This window comes from Rattus norvegicus, chromosome 10 (assembly GCF_036323735.1).
Source record: "Rattus norvegicus strain BN/NHsdMcwi chromosome 10, GRCr8, whole genome shotgun sequence".
Lineage (NCBI taxonomy): Eukaryota > Metazoa > Chordata > Mammalia > Rodentia > Muridae > Rattus > Rattus norvegicus.
This window is the reverse complement of record NC_086028.1, coordinates 12,149,600-12,165,827: the sequence shown is the minus strand read 5'-3', so window position 1 is coordinate 12,165,827 and position 16,228 is coordinate 12,149,600. Positions and strand designations below refer to the sequence as shown.

Below are 16,228 nucleotides of genomic sequence, written 5' to 3'. Positions count from 1 at the left end.
ATTTAAAAAAACCCCAAACATTACACTGAAATAGCTTTAACAAGAAAAGCAAAAAAGCAAAACAAAACAAAAACAAACAAAAAACACATATAAGAACATTCATTTTCCTAGATACATCATGTAATAGAACTGACAAAAAAAATGAATTTCTTCTTCCTAAAATATTCTTAGAAATTACAATTTTAAAAAAAAGAATTGCAAAACAACCTTCATCTTAACAAAAACTGAATTATTTTGGTTTTTTGAAACAGAGTCCCACTATGTAGCCTTGGTTTGCCTAGAACTCATTATGTAGACCAGGCTGGCCTCTATATCATAGAAACCCTCCTGTCTCTGCTGCCTGAGTGCTGGGACTTAAAGTGTAGGCCACCATGCCCAGCAGTCGAATACTGAATTTTAAAGTTTGATGTTTCTCTGGCTCATATAAATGGAATTTGATCAGAAACCGAGTTCAAATCCCGGCTTCGCCCACTATGTATTAACACTGATTTATCTCCTCAGATCTAATCAGTAGTAAGTAATACTGCGACACTCCATGGAATGTGTGTAAAGTGCTTGCTTAGCACAGGGCCCTGCACAGAGGCAGAGCAGTTTACCATCAGACAGACACCGAGCAGCCCAACAGTAGCAAAAGCCTGTATTTACTTGCTGTTTCTCCTATGGGTTCGTTTATGAGCGATGAGCTGCACGTTTACTCTGAAGCTCTTCCCACACACTGTACATTTAAAGGGCTCCTCTCTTCTGTGGCTCTTCTCGTGACTCGCGAGGTCGGACTCTAAAGCAAAGGTCTTTGCACATGTTTTGCACTTATGAGTTTTCTCCATGTCGTGGATGGTTTGGTGAGAGACAAGCTCCGAGAAACAAGGAAAAGTCATGTCACAATCAAGACACTGTAAGGGTTTGAATCTGGAGAAGGAAAAGAAGTCTTCATCATCGATGCTGCAGTGTTTAGCATTCTCCTTATGGTTGTCTTTGTCGGGGAGAGCAGGCTCTGAGGGCTGCTCCGAGGTCCCCACACACTGTGCGTGCTGGGATGGTGTGTCTGAAGAGCCTCTTTCTTCAGGCAAAGCCAGACTTGTTTCCTGATCATGGTCAGCACTCTCGTAAGACTCCGTATCAGTATGACTCTTCTGATGTTCTGCCAATCCGGGGAGCCACATAAAACCTCTCCCACATACACTACATGTGTATGGTTTCTCCTTTAAATGGCTATTCATGTGCCGGGTCAGGTGTGACTGCTGTCGGAAGCTGGCAGCACACTCGGTACACTTGTAAGGCTTCTCTCCGGTGTGGATTCGCCTGTGTGTCTTCAGGTTGGTTCGGTGACTGAAGGTCTTCTCACAGGTACCACATTTATACTTTCTCTCTCTTGAATGAATTTTCTGATGCAAAACAAGGTATGTATTATCACTGAAGCTTTGGTCACAGTCAGGACACTGGAACACATTTTTGGCTTCTTCCCAGGGAACTTCAATAATATCTGAAAGTGTTTTGACTCCTAAACACTGAGATAACTCTTCTAATGGAGTTTGGTTGTCAATAGTAACCAAGAGGTTTACAAGCTTGGTCTTGCAAGTCAAAGTTCCGCCTGACATTTTCCTTTCATGTACTTCAACATCCTCCTCAGGCTGCTCTAAGTAGCGGACAAGGGGTACAGCAGTGGAGTACGTTTCTAGGGACAGCTCTTCAAGTTCTAGAGGCTCTAGGCTTAACTTCTGACTGGTCTCAGTCCGGTCTTCCCCTGTTGATAAAAACAAAACCCAGACACCACCTTAAGTGACATTAGAGAAAGAGCATGTTAAAGTAGTTACACAGAAGACCAGGAAACAACACTATTACATAAACAAGATTAGGAGGCAACTGTCGGAAGCTGGCAGCATGCTCGGTACACTTGTAAGACTTCTCACCAGTGTGGATTCGCCTGTATGTCTTCACGTTATCCACAAGTCTATCTTTGTGGGTGCACTGCAAGGTTCCAGGTCAATCTGCAAGGAGGACTGGAGAACGTCTCTAAAACAGGCTTCAGTGGAATAGGTACTAAGGACCTTGATAGGTAGGCAGTACCTAGAAATGTAATTTTTCTGCTTACTCTATTTAAGCTCTAGGAATTTTCTCTTTATCGCAAGTGAGTTTAGTAGTCAAAACTGGAATAGAAATTAGACATATTTATCTGAAAAGAAGACTACTTTAATAAACAAATTACCAAAAATAGTTCTATATCCCTAGAAGGTCTCTGGAATTCCATCTTTTGTTCCTAAGTGGTGTGCTGCAGAAGTGGAGGCTAGCGATCCTTTCTGCCCCACCCCTGGCAGTGTCTATTGAAATTGTGCCGGGACACTCGGGCAGCAGCCGGCACCACAGTGGCTCATCTTTCTCACCTCAGCAGGAGCACAATGGAGACTCTTCCTGCCTCAGCCTACTGCCTTTATGAGAAGCTGTCCATGCTGGAAACATCTTTCCTGCCTTAGCCTACAGCTTTCGTGAGACGCCACTGCAGGGGCTGTCCCCACAGGAGGTGACCACAGTGGCAGCAACTCCTCTCTAGGCCCCCAAGTTCAGAACTTGAAACCCTGCCAATCCTCACTCTAGAAATCTCTGCCCTGAGAAGCTCCACCCTCTCAGAATCCTACATTAGCATTGCCCCTTGGTCCAATTCCCTGCTGTGTGCTCCCGGGAGCAAAGGCAGCCATCTCTGGACTCATCCCTCCATAGCCTGATCCCTCCAATCTCTCTTTCGTGAGATTCCTGTCTGGTGTGACTCTTTCATCAGAAGACAAGAAGGAAGGAAGCAAGGACAAGGCAAAGAGAAGGAGCAGGGATGAGGCTCCCAAGCTCCTCAGCTCAGCTGGGGATCCCCTCCCCGGGAGCTACAACCCCTCTGCTGAGGAGGCTTCCTCCCAGAGCTGTGTGGTTCCCGTGTCTCAGGATGTGCTTCCACTGGGATACCTTCTCCCCTCAGAGCTGTGTGGTTCCCGGCTCCCGAGTCCCAGGATGCCTTTCCTTGGAGCAGAAATACTTTTCCATGCCCCATGGAAAATGGCCCTAACAGAGCTGCTGTGTACATATGGACTGCAGGCAAATACTGTCTCCTCTCAAGGAGAGCTGACAGAACCTAAACCATGTATAAACAATTCCTTTTCAATATTTTTCCAAATATAGCCATCCCTAAATACCCATAGGTGTGTGGCTACAGATTCAATTCATTGCAAGCTGAAAATTTTCTTTTCTTCTTCTTTTTTTTAATCACATCTGTAGAGGCTGGACAGACGGCTTGAATGTTAAGAGCACCAGCTGTTCTTCCAAAGAATCTGGGTTCAGTTCCCAACCACATGGCAACTCACAGTTGTTTGTAGCTTTGGGTCCATGGGACCAACACACTTTGCTGACCTCCTAGGGCACCAGGCTTACACATAGTGCACAGACACACATGAAGGCAAAATACTCAAACACACACAAAAAATTAAATCTTTAAAAAAAATACAAGATAAAAAATATAAAATAACTAATGTTTAAAAATCCAGTCAAACCTTGCCAGGTGTATATGGAATAGGAATCAAAACTCATAAGAAGAAAAGCCAATCAATACAAATAGACCCAGAAATGAAGCAAATACTTAAAATCAGTGTGTCTCTATGCCTGTAATCCCAGCACCTGGGAAACAGAGATGGTACATCTGTGTGGTTTCAAGGCCAGCCTGGTCTACACAGGGAGTTCCAGGACAGCCAGGGCTCCATAGACCCTGTCTCATAAAACCAAATAAATAAATAAATAAATAAATAAATAAATAAATAAAGCCAGCAAAGAAAGTAGCAAAAGAGCTATTATAAACATACTGTCTACCTATAAATCTGTTGTATCATACTATAATGTCTATAAACATGTGTTTGGTTACTGTCGTCTATGCTGGGTCCTATGCAGGTATTGTGGCTGTGGCTTCCGTGGTGGAGAGTTCTTCCGCAGGGCAGTAGGTGACAGTGAGTCTGACAGGGGCAGCAGGAAAGAACTAGGTGGACAAGGGTCAGCATTGGAAAGCAGAGTGCAGAGTGGTTAGAGGTAGGCGGGGGAGGGGCTCCTGTAGGCAGGCTACTGGAAGATAAGAGTAATTCTGGAGAGACTCGAATGAAGGAAGAAAGTGTTTCTGTGAATTCATGTATGACACAAAGACATGGAGATGGGCTAGAAGGATACACTGAGAAAGTTGGCAAGAGAGAACCAAGGGGACCCTGGGTCGGTGAGTCTAAAATATAAAATATATACTTGTATATTCAAGAAGACAGAGAACATGAACATAGCAGAAGCGGAAAATATAAGCCATGAATTATGAAAAACAGTTTAGATGCCCAAACCTAGATAAGACATAATGTCTATGCAGGCATGGGGATACTGCATATGTTTACCCTTAAATCAGAAAGACAGAATACCCCCCTTAAGAGAAAATCAGTTTCCAATCTTTAGCAAATGACAATATCTATGTTAATGAAGTTTCCCAAGTAAAATTAATTTGACTCCAATGATTATTTAAGGAAATTACAAGGTGTCAATGACTATGTGAGATCGTGGTCACTGTTGTAGACTGGGTTTAAGAAATCATTTTAGGACTGGAAAGATAGTTTGGCATATAAAATGTTTACAGTGAAGCTAAGGGCAGGAATTTAAATCCCCAGCACCCACTAAAAGCCAGATAGATGTGGTGGCCCACCCATTATTCTGGCACTCGGTGGAGATGGGAACCCAAGCAAGCTGCCTATCTAGACTTCAGTAAACAGAGTGGAGAACGAATGAGAAAGTTACCTGACATCACTGCTGGCCTGCACACAACCATTCATGTGCACTGGCACTCATGCTCACACAAGGAAAAGCATCATCTGACTCGGAAACTTATTCTCTCACATAGTTCTTGCTGTAGTCATAGAAATCCACATATATGTTTATATATACATACATGCATAACATATACACATGATACAACATTGTGTTTGTGTGTGTGTGTGTGTGTGTGTGTGTGTGTGTGTGTGTGTGTCACAGACAGGTCTCAATCCACCACCAGTGTAAACAAGGCAAAACATTTTCATTAGAACTGATGAAGTTCCATAACGCAGGAGAAACTGTCTTACCTGTCAAGTTCAAATCCTCAAAAGACTCCAACGGGGCTTCTCTGCTGAGGGTCTTCTGGGAAGAGTGCAGACTCACACATTCCTCTTGAGAAAAATACACATCCAGATCTTCAAAGAGCAGTGGTCCCTGAAACAGGAGAGCACTGTTAGTACAAAAACCAGCAGGTCAGCTGAGTGTCTATCTACGAAGGCCGAAAAGAGCTAAATCCCTCCACATACTAGGGAGAAAAGGCTTGGTGTAAAATATTCCTCCGTGAGGGGGACTCTATGGCTTGAACAGGATCAGGAGAGAGACCATTAACATAAATTTTCAAACAGTGGTTTGAGAATCAAGACAGTACACTGTGAGAATGTAGTCTTTCCTGAAAAGTTAAGTGAACAATTCTTGGGGAGAGAAATCATTAAGGATTCTCTAAGAGGGGAGGGGGAAAGAGGTGGGGAAGACTGGCCAGCCCAGGAAGAAGAACCCTGAGAAATAGTTTTCAGGAGGTGTCCTAACATCATCCTTTGCTAGTCCGTGTTTCTTCTTCATCACAGTGATCGCTCGGCTCTAGTTCTCTACGTTTACTGTTCCTATAAACCCATAGAGCTTTAATAATCATTATTCAACAGGTGTGAAGCCTAGGAACCTGCCACTTGGAGACGCATTCCAGCAAGACACTTTGAGAAACTGTTACAGACCCCCTGCCAGGGCTCTCCTCCACCTGATGATTCTGAAATGAGGAAGTTGGTAAGCCAAGGAACGAGGACAACTTGGTCAAAGGGCTATCTGAGAAGGCGCCTCAGGACCTGCGTGTCTAACGCTGCTGCCAGGTCAGGGCACCTGTAGGAAAACGGCGACAGAATTCACCTGCTCATCGGATGTGGGGAGCGTGGACGCCATCTGGGGAAACGAAGGGCTCCTTCAAGTCCCTACGTTGGGACAACACTTCGAGCAGAGAGTCTCCAACTCCGCTGCCAGGCCTTTCCACTCCACCCTCAGGCTCCTCGGAACCTTCAAGCTCCTTTGAGAATCTGAGGTGAAGGCTTCTTTCTCCAAAACAGCCTTGAAGCGGCCACTCACCAGCCCGGGAGCACTGACAGCCTCGCCCAACCCGGCAGAAGCAGCATGAAGCCACGCCCAGCCGAGACGCTACAAAGGAGGCGGAGGCCACCACAAAACTCCCACGCTCCCATGCTCCCCACGCAGTAGCTGCGGGGAAACCGCCGGAAGCGACGCCCCCCCGCCCCCCGCTCAGCCATCCTGCATCCTGATTGGTCAGCGTACTCCCGAGGCGGCGGTCCCTCCTTAATGGACCAATTGAGCAGCTTCCCGAGGACCTGAATCGCACCTGGCAACTGAGAGACGTAGTTATTCCTGAGCTTCTACAAGCAGCCCATTTCCGGTTCCTCTGGCTGGGTCTCCGTGGTGAGTGCCCCGCCTGTTGATGGGTTCAGCCGGAGCAGTAGAATGGTTCCTGAGGGACCCGGTGATACCAAAAACAGAGGCGGGACCACCCTAGAGTTGGTTACGGAATGCGGGAACACACAGACTCAGGGAGGCCTGAGCTTTCTGTCGGATGGTGTGAGATGAATGAGAGGCCCCGAGATCCAGGTTCAGCTTGGGCCCAATCCCCTGTCTCAGATGGATTGTGGGGTCACGGTATGTAAGAGGTTATCTTGTGCAACCACAAGTTCAGGCCAGGTTAGCCTGGTTGCTTGTGTCCTATCCCAAAGTATTCTAGGGGCACGAAGCATTGTACTCGACAGGTGTATTCCAACCGAATGATTGGGACCCATAGCGGACATCGAGCTAGGATAGATCTCTGGTTTAGATAGATCGCAGGATTTCTGGACCTGCCCCAGTGGCAGATGTCTCTTATAACCAACACTGAGCAGCGAATTGAAGATTCAAAATCATAAAATCGAGCTCTTTCTAGAACTAACTGGATGATCCTGCCACTCTTTTCCTTTATGGTACTGAGGGTGAACCTGTGGCCTCACACATAGTAGACTCCCTACCATTAGCTGTACTCTGACTCCTCGCCGGTTTTTTTGGACTTTACCTTGAAACGAGGTTGACCCAAACTAACCCTGAACTCACTGTGTTGCCCCAGCAGACCCTGCACTTAAGGTCTTGCCTCGGTATCCCTTAGTAGCTGGACAGAGACCCACAGTTGGACACCTTTTAACTTTGTTTCCTCAGCTGCAAAGAGCCCATAATGCCTCTCCTTGATCATACAGGGGGTAATTTAAAACATTGTAAGATGTTAAGTGAAAAGAATTGCCTTTTCACTTAAGAGTTTGGGAGGACAACAAACAGAATTAGTACTTTGAAAATTCTAATTAAACCCCAGGTCTCTGATTTTTCATTAGAGATAGGGGTCTTACTCTCTACCCTTGGCTGCTCCAGAACTAGCTACGTAGAACAGCCTGGCCTGTAACATAGAAGACATCCATTTGCTTCCGCCACCCAAGTGCTGGGATTAAAGTCAAGGCCATCCCACTGAGTGCCAACATAATTTGTTATGCTAATGTCAGGTTACTCAGGGATTGGTTGCATGGTTATTAAAACATTGGAGTTGAAAAATAGTGGGATTTGACAGGATGGCAGGATAGTTTCACCCACTCAATAACAGAATCCAACAGGACAATTTAAAAGCAGGGCAGTTGTGTTCATTTTGTGGCTTAGTGGCAACATAAAGGCCCCAGTGTTTCCTATTGCTAATGCCAATGGAATGCAAATACTGTATGCTAACTTTTTTTGTGTAATGGACCCCTCCCAAGCTTATCAAGAATAAAGATTCATTAGGGTTTGGCCTATCATGCATCAATGCAGTACTCTGTCTCTGACATAGCCTAACCATCTAACTACAAAATTAAAAACTCTGGGAAAAGGAAAAATGCAAGCAGAAAGTATGACGAGTCAGTAACGTTTCTCACAAGGAGAAGCTATCTATCCACTGTTATCTAAGTTGTCTGGAAATGATCACTAAAGAGGCTGCCTGAACAGAATAAGAAGAACAAACTTCCCTACAGACCTAGACCACTTCAAAACCCTGAAGAGCAGCGGTGCATAATCCTAAAGCCAAGGCGTGTTATCACATCTCGATGCAGTGCACGTGAGCATCTTTCTCCTCCAGTTTTGTGCTTGCTGGTTTTTTCTCATAGACGTCTCATTGGCGCTAAGACTCTCCTGACACAGATGTATGGCTCTGTACTTTGGACCCTGTTTCGATTATTACAGAGATGAGCAAATTCCAGTGTCCAGAAACTAAGCCTAGAGTAATAGCTTAGTATCTAACCAGAGAAAAGGTGAGCCCTGAGATGGGCTCACGTAGGCGTTAACTACCAAGCCAAACAGGTGGACCAAGAAATACGAACAAAACGTGAAAGCTTGAGCTTGCTGAAAGTATAAGGTAAACAAAGAAGGGGAGGATGAGTTGTGGAGCACTTGCCAAACATGGTTTGGTCCCCAGCACCACATCCATGCAGGCCCTCTACCAGCTGAAGCCTTACAAACCCAGGTGGAGGTAGAAAAGCCAGGAGTTCAAGTTCAATTCCATAGTTTGAGGACAGCCTGAGCTACCGTGAGATGATATCTAAAACCAAACACTGTGTGCTGGCAGTTTTCAGGCCACTTCCTGCATCTGCAGCGCTGTTTACTATTGCCCCCTCCCCTTCCACCCCCATCTTTGTCTCCTCTGTATGACCTGAATCTATGAACCATTTCCCCATTATCAGTTATGTTTCCTTTCTGAACCTTGTCCTGGCTACCTAATATATGCAGTTTAAACGAACCCATATCTACTTCCTGTGATACTGTATTTCCCTCGAGATGCCCAATAAATTGTAATAGCAAAACACTCTCATTCTGCTGAGCTCCTATTACAAATGGATGCATTTTTCCCTATGGTATGTGACTATATTGTTTGTTAGTGTATTAAGTAACTAACACAAATAACAACCCAAGCTTATAAATTCTGAAACAAACAAAAAAGTCACTTAAATATCCCCCCATGTACTTATGTACACGCTCACACAGACACATACACAAAATCTAAAGTGTTCATGATTTGCAAGATTTTCCATTGTCACCTTTAATATATCAATGGTAGTAATAAAATCTATATGAATGGAAGTTATCTCTCTAGTCAAGTGTCTTTCCGAAGGTATTAATCAAGATTATACTTTATTATATTAAATATTAATATATTTATATAGTTGTAAATAAATATATGATGTATAATATATAAAATGTTTATATATTAAATAAGATTATATGTTATTTAATTAAAATAAGACTGGCCTGGTCTGGCATAATGGTACAGGTCTTTAATCCCAGTACTCAGGAGGCAGAAACAGGCAGGTATCCGTGAATTTAAGACCAATCTGGTTTTCATACCATCTGGTTTCCAGGCCAGCCAGTGATATAGTGAAATACATCAAAAAGAGAAATAGAGACTAGTGTGGTGGTATATAACTATACTCCCTGCATTCAGACGTTTGAGGCAGCAGGATGAATTTGAGGCAAACCATACATAGCAAGAGCAAATCTCTCTCTCTCCCTGCCCTTCCGCACACAAATACGTTTTTTCAATTATAAAAGTAGTTCATGTGAGCCAGGTATGGTGGTACACACCTTGAATCCCAGCACTTGAGGGGGCAGAGGCAGAGGCAGAGGCAGATGGATCTCTGAGTTTGAGGTCAGCCTGGTCTACAGAGGACTAGGACAGCCAAAGCTATTACAGAGAAACCCTGTCTCAAAAAAAGCCAAACAAACAAATAGTCCGTGTGTTAATTTTTAAATAGTCATTACTGAAAGGATAGAGGGGGATTTTAAAGACTCAGAGGTTAGTAGGTATATTCTTTGTTAAATAAAGGTGTCTGACTATTTCCATTACTCTGATCATAAAGAAATAAACAAGTATTTAGTATATGCATCCTCTCTTGTCCCATTGCCAGGCCCAGTCTCAACGTTAATAGAGAACCAGTCCCTCCCTGCTACTGCCCTAACGTTCTGATACCAGACACACTGTGGCCACCTGCTCAACTTAGTCTACCTACTGTGGTCCTGACTCTAAGAAGTGACATCATCCATGCTGACCCATCTTAGGTGTGTCAATGTTTTTCCTGCATGTATGTCTCTATACCACACATATGCCTGGTGTTCACAGAGGTCAGAAGAGGGTGTCAGATCCCCCAGAACCGGAGTTAAGGGTGGTTGTGAACCACCATGAGGGTGCTGGGAACAGCATGGATCCTCTGGAAGAGCAACAAATAATCCGTCCTGCTGAGCCATCTCCTCAGCCCTACTTACGTTATTTCATAACAGAAAAGTTTCTTTGGATTTTGGAAATGAAATGTGTGGCTCCTGATTGTCCCGGATGTGTGTGTGCGCACTCATGAACACGCGTGTAAATGCACATGCCTTTGGAGGCAGGGATGGTTTCTAAGTGTCACCCTCAGGACCACTGTCCACCTCCTCTGAGGTGGTCTTACTGGCTGGGGCTCACCAGTTAGGCTAGACTAGCTGATGAGGGAGGCCCAGGGATCGTTACACCCCTTGTACTGGGTTACAAATGCCTAACATTTTCATATGGGTTCAGGGATTGAACTCATGCCATGCTTGCAAACACTGTGCTGAGCTGTTTTCCCAAACCTGTCCCGGTTTTGATCCATGCAAATAGTAATAAACCCTTTGGAAACGCACGGCTGGATAATCCCTTCTCATAACAGCCTCACAGAGCCATTCTTTTCCCGAGGACTCCCAAGGCAGAAGCAGACGCTGGTCAATGAGTGTCTGCTGAGCTCACCATGAAGAGACTTATTTTTAAAGTTTGTTTTTTTTTTTTTTAAACAAGACCCTGGGGAAGATGTATTCAGATGTCTTCATGGAAAGGCTGGTTTTGAAAACCAAGTTTTTATCCAGGTATGTCAGGAAAATTATGATCCAAGTAAAGGACTTGTTTCTAACAGTGAACCACATGCTGTCACGCTTTTGTCCTTGTCAGTGGGCATGCGACAAAGGTCTTAGGTGGGTGTTTGCAAAGTTAAGGACACCTTTCAGGGTTGTTGAAAAAAAGGAATATATCTGAAGGATTACCACAGTATTTAACATGACAAATATACTCTCATACTCAGTTCTACAAATCCTGTTTCCACAATAAATGCTTGTTGAAATTCTTACACACACACACACACACACACACACACACACACACACACACACACACACAGTCCAAAGCAGAGTGTTCTGAATCCACAGTGTCTGGTTCCTCTGTAAATAAAGAGCTGAACTTCAAAGATTGACCCTTGTTTTCTACTCCCCCCCCCCCGCCGGGGTGTGTGTGTGTGTGTGTGTACACTTGTGAGTTCGACTACCTGTGGATGTCACTGCTCAAGTGCTCTCTACATTTTGGTTTAGTCTGGTTTCTTTAAGATAGAGTCAGGGGGTTGGGGATTTAGCTCAGTGGTAGAGCACTTGCCTAGCAAGCTCAAGGCCCTGGGTTCGGTCCCCAGCTCCGGAAAAAAAAAAAAGATAGAGTCTGCCCCGGCCTAGAATTTGTAAAGTTAGCTCTGCTGGCTGCCGTGAGTTCCGGAGATTCACTTCTCTGTATCCCAGTGCTGTGTTATAGGCATGCCGCACTGTTGGTTTGCTTGTTTGTTTTTATGTGGGTTCGAAGGATCAAATGCTGGTTCTGCTTGCACAGCAAGTACTTTATGCATCAGGCCATTTCCCTGCCCCACTTTGTTTTAGAAACAGGGCCTCGGGGTCCTCCAGGCTACGCTAGAAAGTACTATTAAGCTGGAGCCTGGGCTCAAATTCCTGATTTCCCTGCCTCAGAAGTCCCGGATTACAGGCATGTGTGCCTTCTCAGCCAAGCACACAACTTGGGTTTTATTTCTTAAGAGATAGTGTCTCGCCATGAGAATTAAATCCCTAAGAAATAACAAGAAACTAGTGACTTTTCCTGAGACTTCTAGTACTAGAGTCAGCCAGTCAGGATCTTTTTATTCTGTCTAAAGTGTTTGCCACACACACACTCTCCTTTTTTAAAAGAATGCTTTAATGTTAGAAAATCACTCTTTGTGAAGTCAGACTCAAACGGATACATTAGTGAGAATCATGTAAAGTTTAAATGTAGATGGTTCTTTTAAATCGGAACAAAAGTGGAGCAGAGCATGTTAGCAAGTATATAGTACAAGTCCTTGCGAGGCAGAGGCAGGAAGGTCAGGAATTCAGAACCAGCTGCAGCTAGATGACTGGTTCAAGGCTGGGGGTTGCATGAGACCCTGTCTCAAGAAGAAATTGTGAAAAAAACAAAATCAAAAAAGCAGAAAGCAATATGGTGCTGTCTGCCTCAGTTGTCTAGGCAAGGGCAGGGTCTTCTCACTCTTAGAATGGGAGAGCATCTAACACCTTCCTGGCAGGCAGTTGAGTTTGTTTCCAAAGTTACAATGTGCTTAATTAAAACCAATTTTAACCAACATTCTAGGAACTTTTCCTAAAGAAATACAGATGGTCCCCAACTTAGCAAGCCTCCACATTAACACTCGATCATCCTTTCAATGATACATCATTACCCATTAGTAGAAACCATATCTCAACTTTTGATCGTTTTGTAAATTAGCAATATGTGGTACAGTACTGTCCTGGGGTGTGGGGGATGGGTGCTACAGCACCCAGTCAACCATTCAAGCAGAAGAGTCATCCAGCACTCGGAAGTATACTGTGTTGCCTGGATTGTTAGGACATAGGTAGTCAACAAATTACACGAGCTGTCCGTATTCTGTTCTAACACAGGCTTTGTGTTAGACCTTTTTTTTTTTTGCCAAACTAGAGACTTATGTAACTGTTCTAAGCATATGCAAATTAGGCAAAGCAATGATGCTTGTAGGTTAAATGTAATAAATTCAATTTTTTGTTATTTTGGTTTTTTGAGAGGGGGGTTTCATGTAACACAAGCGAGCCTCAAATGTATTATGTAGCTAAGGAATACCTTAAATTCCTACACCTTTTGCTTCCAATTCCCAAAGTGTTGGGAGTATAGACATGTACCATCATGACCAAACTTGTAATGGGCTGTGTGTGTGTGTGTGTGTGTGTGTGTGTGTGTGTGTGTGTGTGTGTGTTCACTCAAGCACTTGTGCAAGTGCACATACTTTTATGTTCATGCTTGTAGAGGCTAAGAATACAAATCAGTGACTCTTTGGTTTTGGTTTGAGACAGGGTCTCTCACTGAACCTAGAGCTTGTCACTTTGGCTAAGCTGGCTAGCAAGCAAGACCCTGAAATCTGCCTGTCTTGGAACCCCACACACTACACAAGTTTATGCAGGCACCAGGAATCTGCAAGGTCTTCATCCCTACACAGCAAGCATTTATTTTACTGACTGAGCCTCCTCTCTAGCCCTTAATGCATTTATGGCCCATGATATTTTTAATCTTGCGGTAGCTTTATGTGGACGTAAGCCTCGTTGTGAACGAAACAGCCTCTGTAAACAAACTGTGTCTTCTGCCTTTCAGTATTCCTCATCAATGCCTAAATATTGTTAGGATAACAGGATACCGGTCGCTGATCTACCCTTTCCCTCAACCCATCTACTTACTACCTGATCAGTAGTAAGGCCATGAGCTGGCGCCTTCCAGACAGTGGGTGCTTAGTATCACTTAGGATTGGAGTTAGAAAACAGTACTATACTTTGTTCTCCTACGGGCCAGATAGAGCATGAAGACCATGAAAAAGAGGACCAGGGGAGTATTAACATGCCTTAGTTCCTGGAGAGATCCTGACTTTGGAGTCTTAGGACTCCAGAGGAGTAAAGAGCTTAGGCATGTTGTTCAAAGCTTGCTGCTGACCTTGGCTGAGCAGAGTCTCCAAGGCTCAGAAAATGCTGGATGGCTGAGGCAGGATTTAGGTTTCTCTCTGAGGGTCATGCCTGCCTGCCAGCTTGGGTTCTCCAGCTTGCCCCCACTGCAGTACCTTTAGCAATCTGTTTGACCAAGAGCCAGAAGGTGAAAGGGGCCAAGAGTAAGACAGGGTAAACCATTCATAAAGAACTTCGGAGAGAAAGGAAAAAGAAGCAGAACTCAGCATGGGGCTCCCGATGAAACAACCGAAGGAGAGAGGGGGCAGCTTTGTTCGAGCTGTAGCAAACTCAGTTCAGGAGATTAAGGGAGAGGGTGGGTGGTCATCACAAAGCTATAGCCTGTTACATAAAGTGAAGGAGATATGATAAAGGACATCAAAAGATAATGAAACTAGGAGGCAGAGAAGACGCGTGGATGCTTAGGCAGTAGTGCACCCTGCTGATTCAGATCAATCACAGTGACCAGAAGATGCCTGTCCCCCAAACCCGTCCTGCTTTGGCTAGGGTTAGCTGAACTAATCAGCGTGTCAGAGCAGAGCAGGACAGTATTAATGGACTGACCCTTGGAGGGCTGACTTTGGAACTTAACTCAGGTTAAGGATCCCACAGGAGCGGGTAGCTTTTGTTTTGTCTTTTAGGGATTAGCTACTTTTACTGTCATTGTAATACCACAGTGCTGACCTCGTCCTGAGGACAAGTGAGATTTGCTTAACACAGTATCTAATATGCAGGAAGCTTCAGGAAAATAGTAACCATTTCCTCAGTTGTGTTTAAAAGTGTGGTTTTAGGGCCAAGAGATGGCACAAGTTTGAGAGGTGGAACTCGGGTCCCTGGAGCTCACATGAAAGCTAGGCAGCTATGGTGGGGTCCTGTGATCGCAGCGCATGGGGAGTAGAGACAGGAGTCCCCATGACAAGCTGTCTGCTGGTTTAGCTGGGACTGGTGAACTCTGGTTTCACCAAGGGGCCTGCTTCAGTAATAAACGTGGAAAGCCATCAAGGAAGACATCTGACATGAACGATGAGCCTCCACTCGCGCACATGGACCTGCACACGCATGTGCCCGTTCAAAGTTGGGCCCGCATGCACTCAAGACAGGATCCCATCAGTTTTGAATTCTTCGAGTTTGTGTAGCCAAGGCTTTGCCAATTTCTTCTAGAACCCTGGAAATGTCTTCATTTTGTCATCACCCACAATGTGCTTCTCAACCTTTCCATCCCTTTCCATTCACTTGGGAGTCCCTTTGGAAGCCGCTTCTGAGATAATGCAAATTGTGAGTGAGCATCTGACAAACCCCATGGTGATGCTGACGCCAGACCTCGGCCCACATGATATAATGAGGATGCAGGTAGGGGCTCGCCTCTCCTCTGTCACCGAATGGGTTTGCCACCTTGTTGTAGCATGTAGGAAATGCAGGGAGTGGGAGTGGAGAACGGGCTATTTCCTTTTCATTGCCTCGCCTTCTAACTTTGAGATTTCAAATCTGAACATTTGGACAACAGAGTATACACTTAACCTAGGCTCGTCATTGATATTTTAGCAATTTTTTTTTCAAGAATGTGATACAAGTTGCACTTATCCCCTCTTCCTTCAGCCTCTCCTGTGCTAGGATCACAGGTGTGTGCCAACACACCAAGGTCAATCTGCAGCAAGTTTAACTAGAAATCATTTCAGTAAAGACACACAAAGCATAATTGTATCGAATGCTCAAAATGCCTGCATGGGTCCAAACATGCTTCACACAGCTGCCTGCATACAGCAGCATACGTTAGTCTAGCGCTGTAAATTATATAACAGTCTTCATTTTGTCCGAGTGATTTTCCATCCCTCCTTAAAAATTAACAATGCTGACACAAAAAGAAAAGACAAAGGTTGCTTTACGTAGATTCTGCTGGCCATATACATCATACTTGACAGGCAAGATGGTTAACTAAATGGTTGGTTTGCATCATGCCGAGGATGGAACCCAGCCAGCTCCATGCACAAGGCTGGCAGCCCTCTACCATTTAGCTACATACACAGCCCCAAAATTCTAAAATTGAGGTACGCCTTACTTTTCAAAATGTTAAAAGAATATGGCTTTGAGGTTTCTAAGGCAGTTTGTGGAACAAAAATGTATTGATGTATATCTTTGATATTACATCTTTTTTAAGGTTGTTTGAGCCCTTGACTACATAATCTGCTTTTTGTTTATGTTATGTGGATCATTTTAGTTCCCGAAAGCAAAGGCTAAACAAGCTTTCTCTGGTAACAAGAACTGAAAT

The 16,228-nt window shown here is 44.4% G+C and overlaps 2 protein-coding genes across 3 annotated transcripts in view; one reads left to right on the top strand and one right to left on the bottom strand.

Moving 5' to 3' along the window:
- Positions 1-620: 620 nt before the first annotated feature.
- Positions 621-6,295, bottom strand: Zfp597 (zinc finger protein 597). The gene is made up of 3 exons (NM_153732.2): positions 5,965-6,295; positions 5,115-5,241; positions 621-1,741 (listed from the first exon to the last, which is right to left on the bottom strand). Exons 1-3 carry the CDS (start codon positions 5,995-5,997, stop codon positions 642-644), a joined length of 1,260 nt encoding a protein of 419 aa, NP_714954.2. The 5' UTR covers positions 5,998-6,295; the 3' UTR covers positions 621-641.
- A 92-nt stretch (positions 6,296-6,387) lies between these two features.
- The window catches only part of Cluap1 (clusterin associated protein 1), a 65,095-nt gene continuing 55,254 nt past the window's right edge, over positions 6,388-16,228 (top strand). For both annotated transcript variants that reach the window (XM_063269491.1, XM_063269486.1), the window contains exon 1: positions 6,388-6,522. The gene's annotated coding sequence lies outside the window, so the exon portion shown is untranslated. The remainder of the gene's footprint in view (positions 6,523-16,228) is intronic.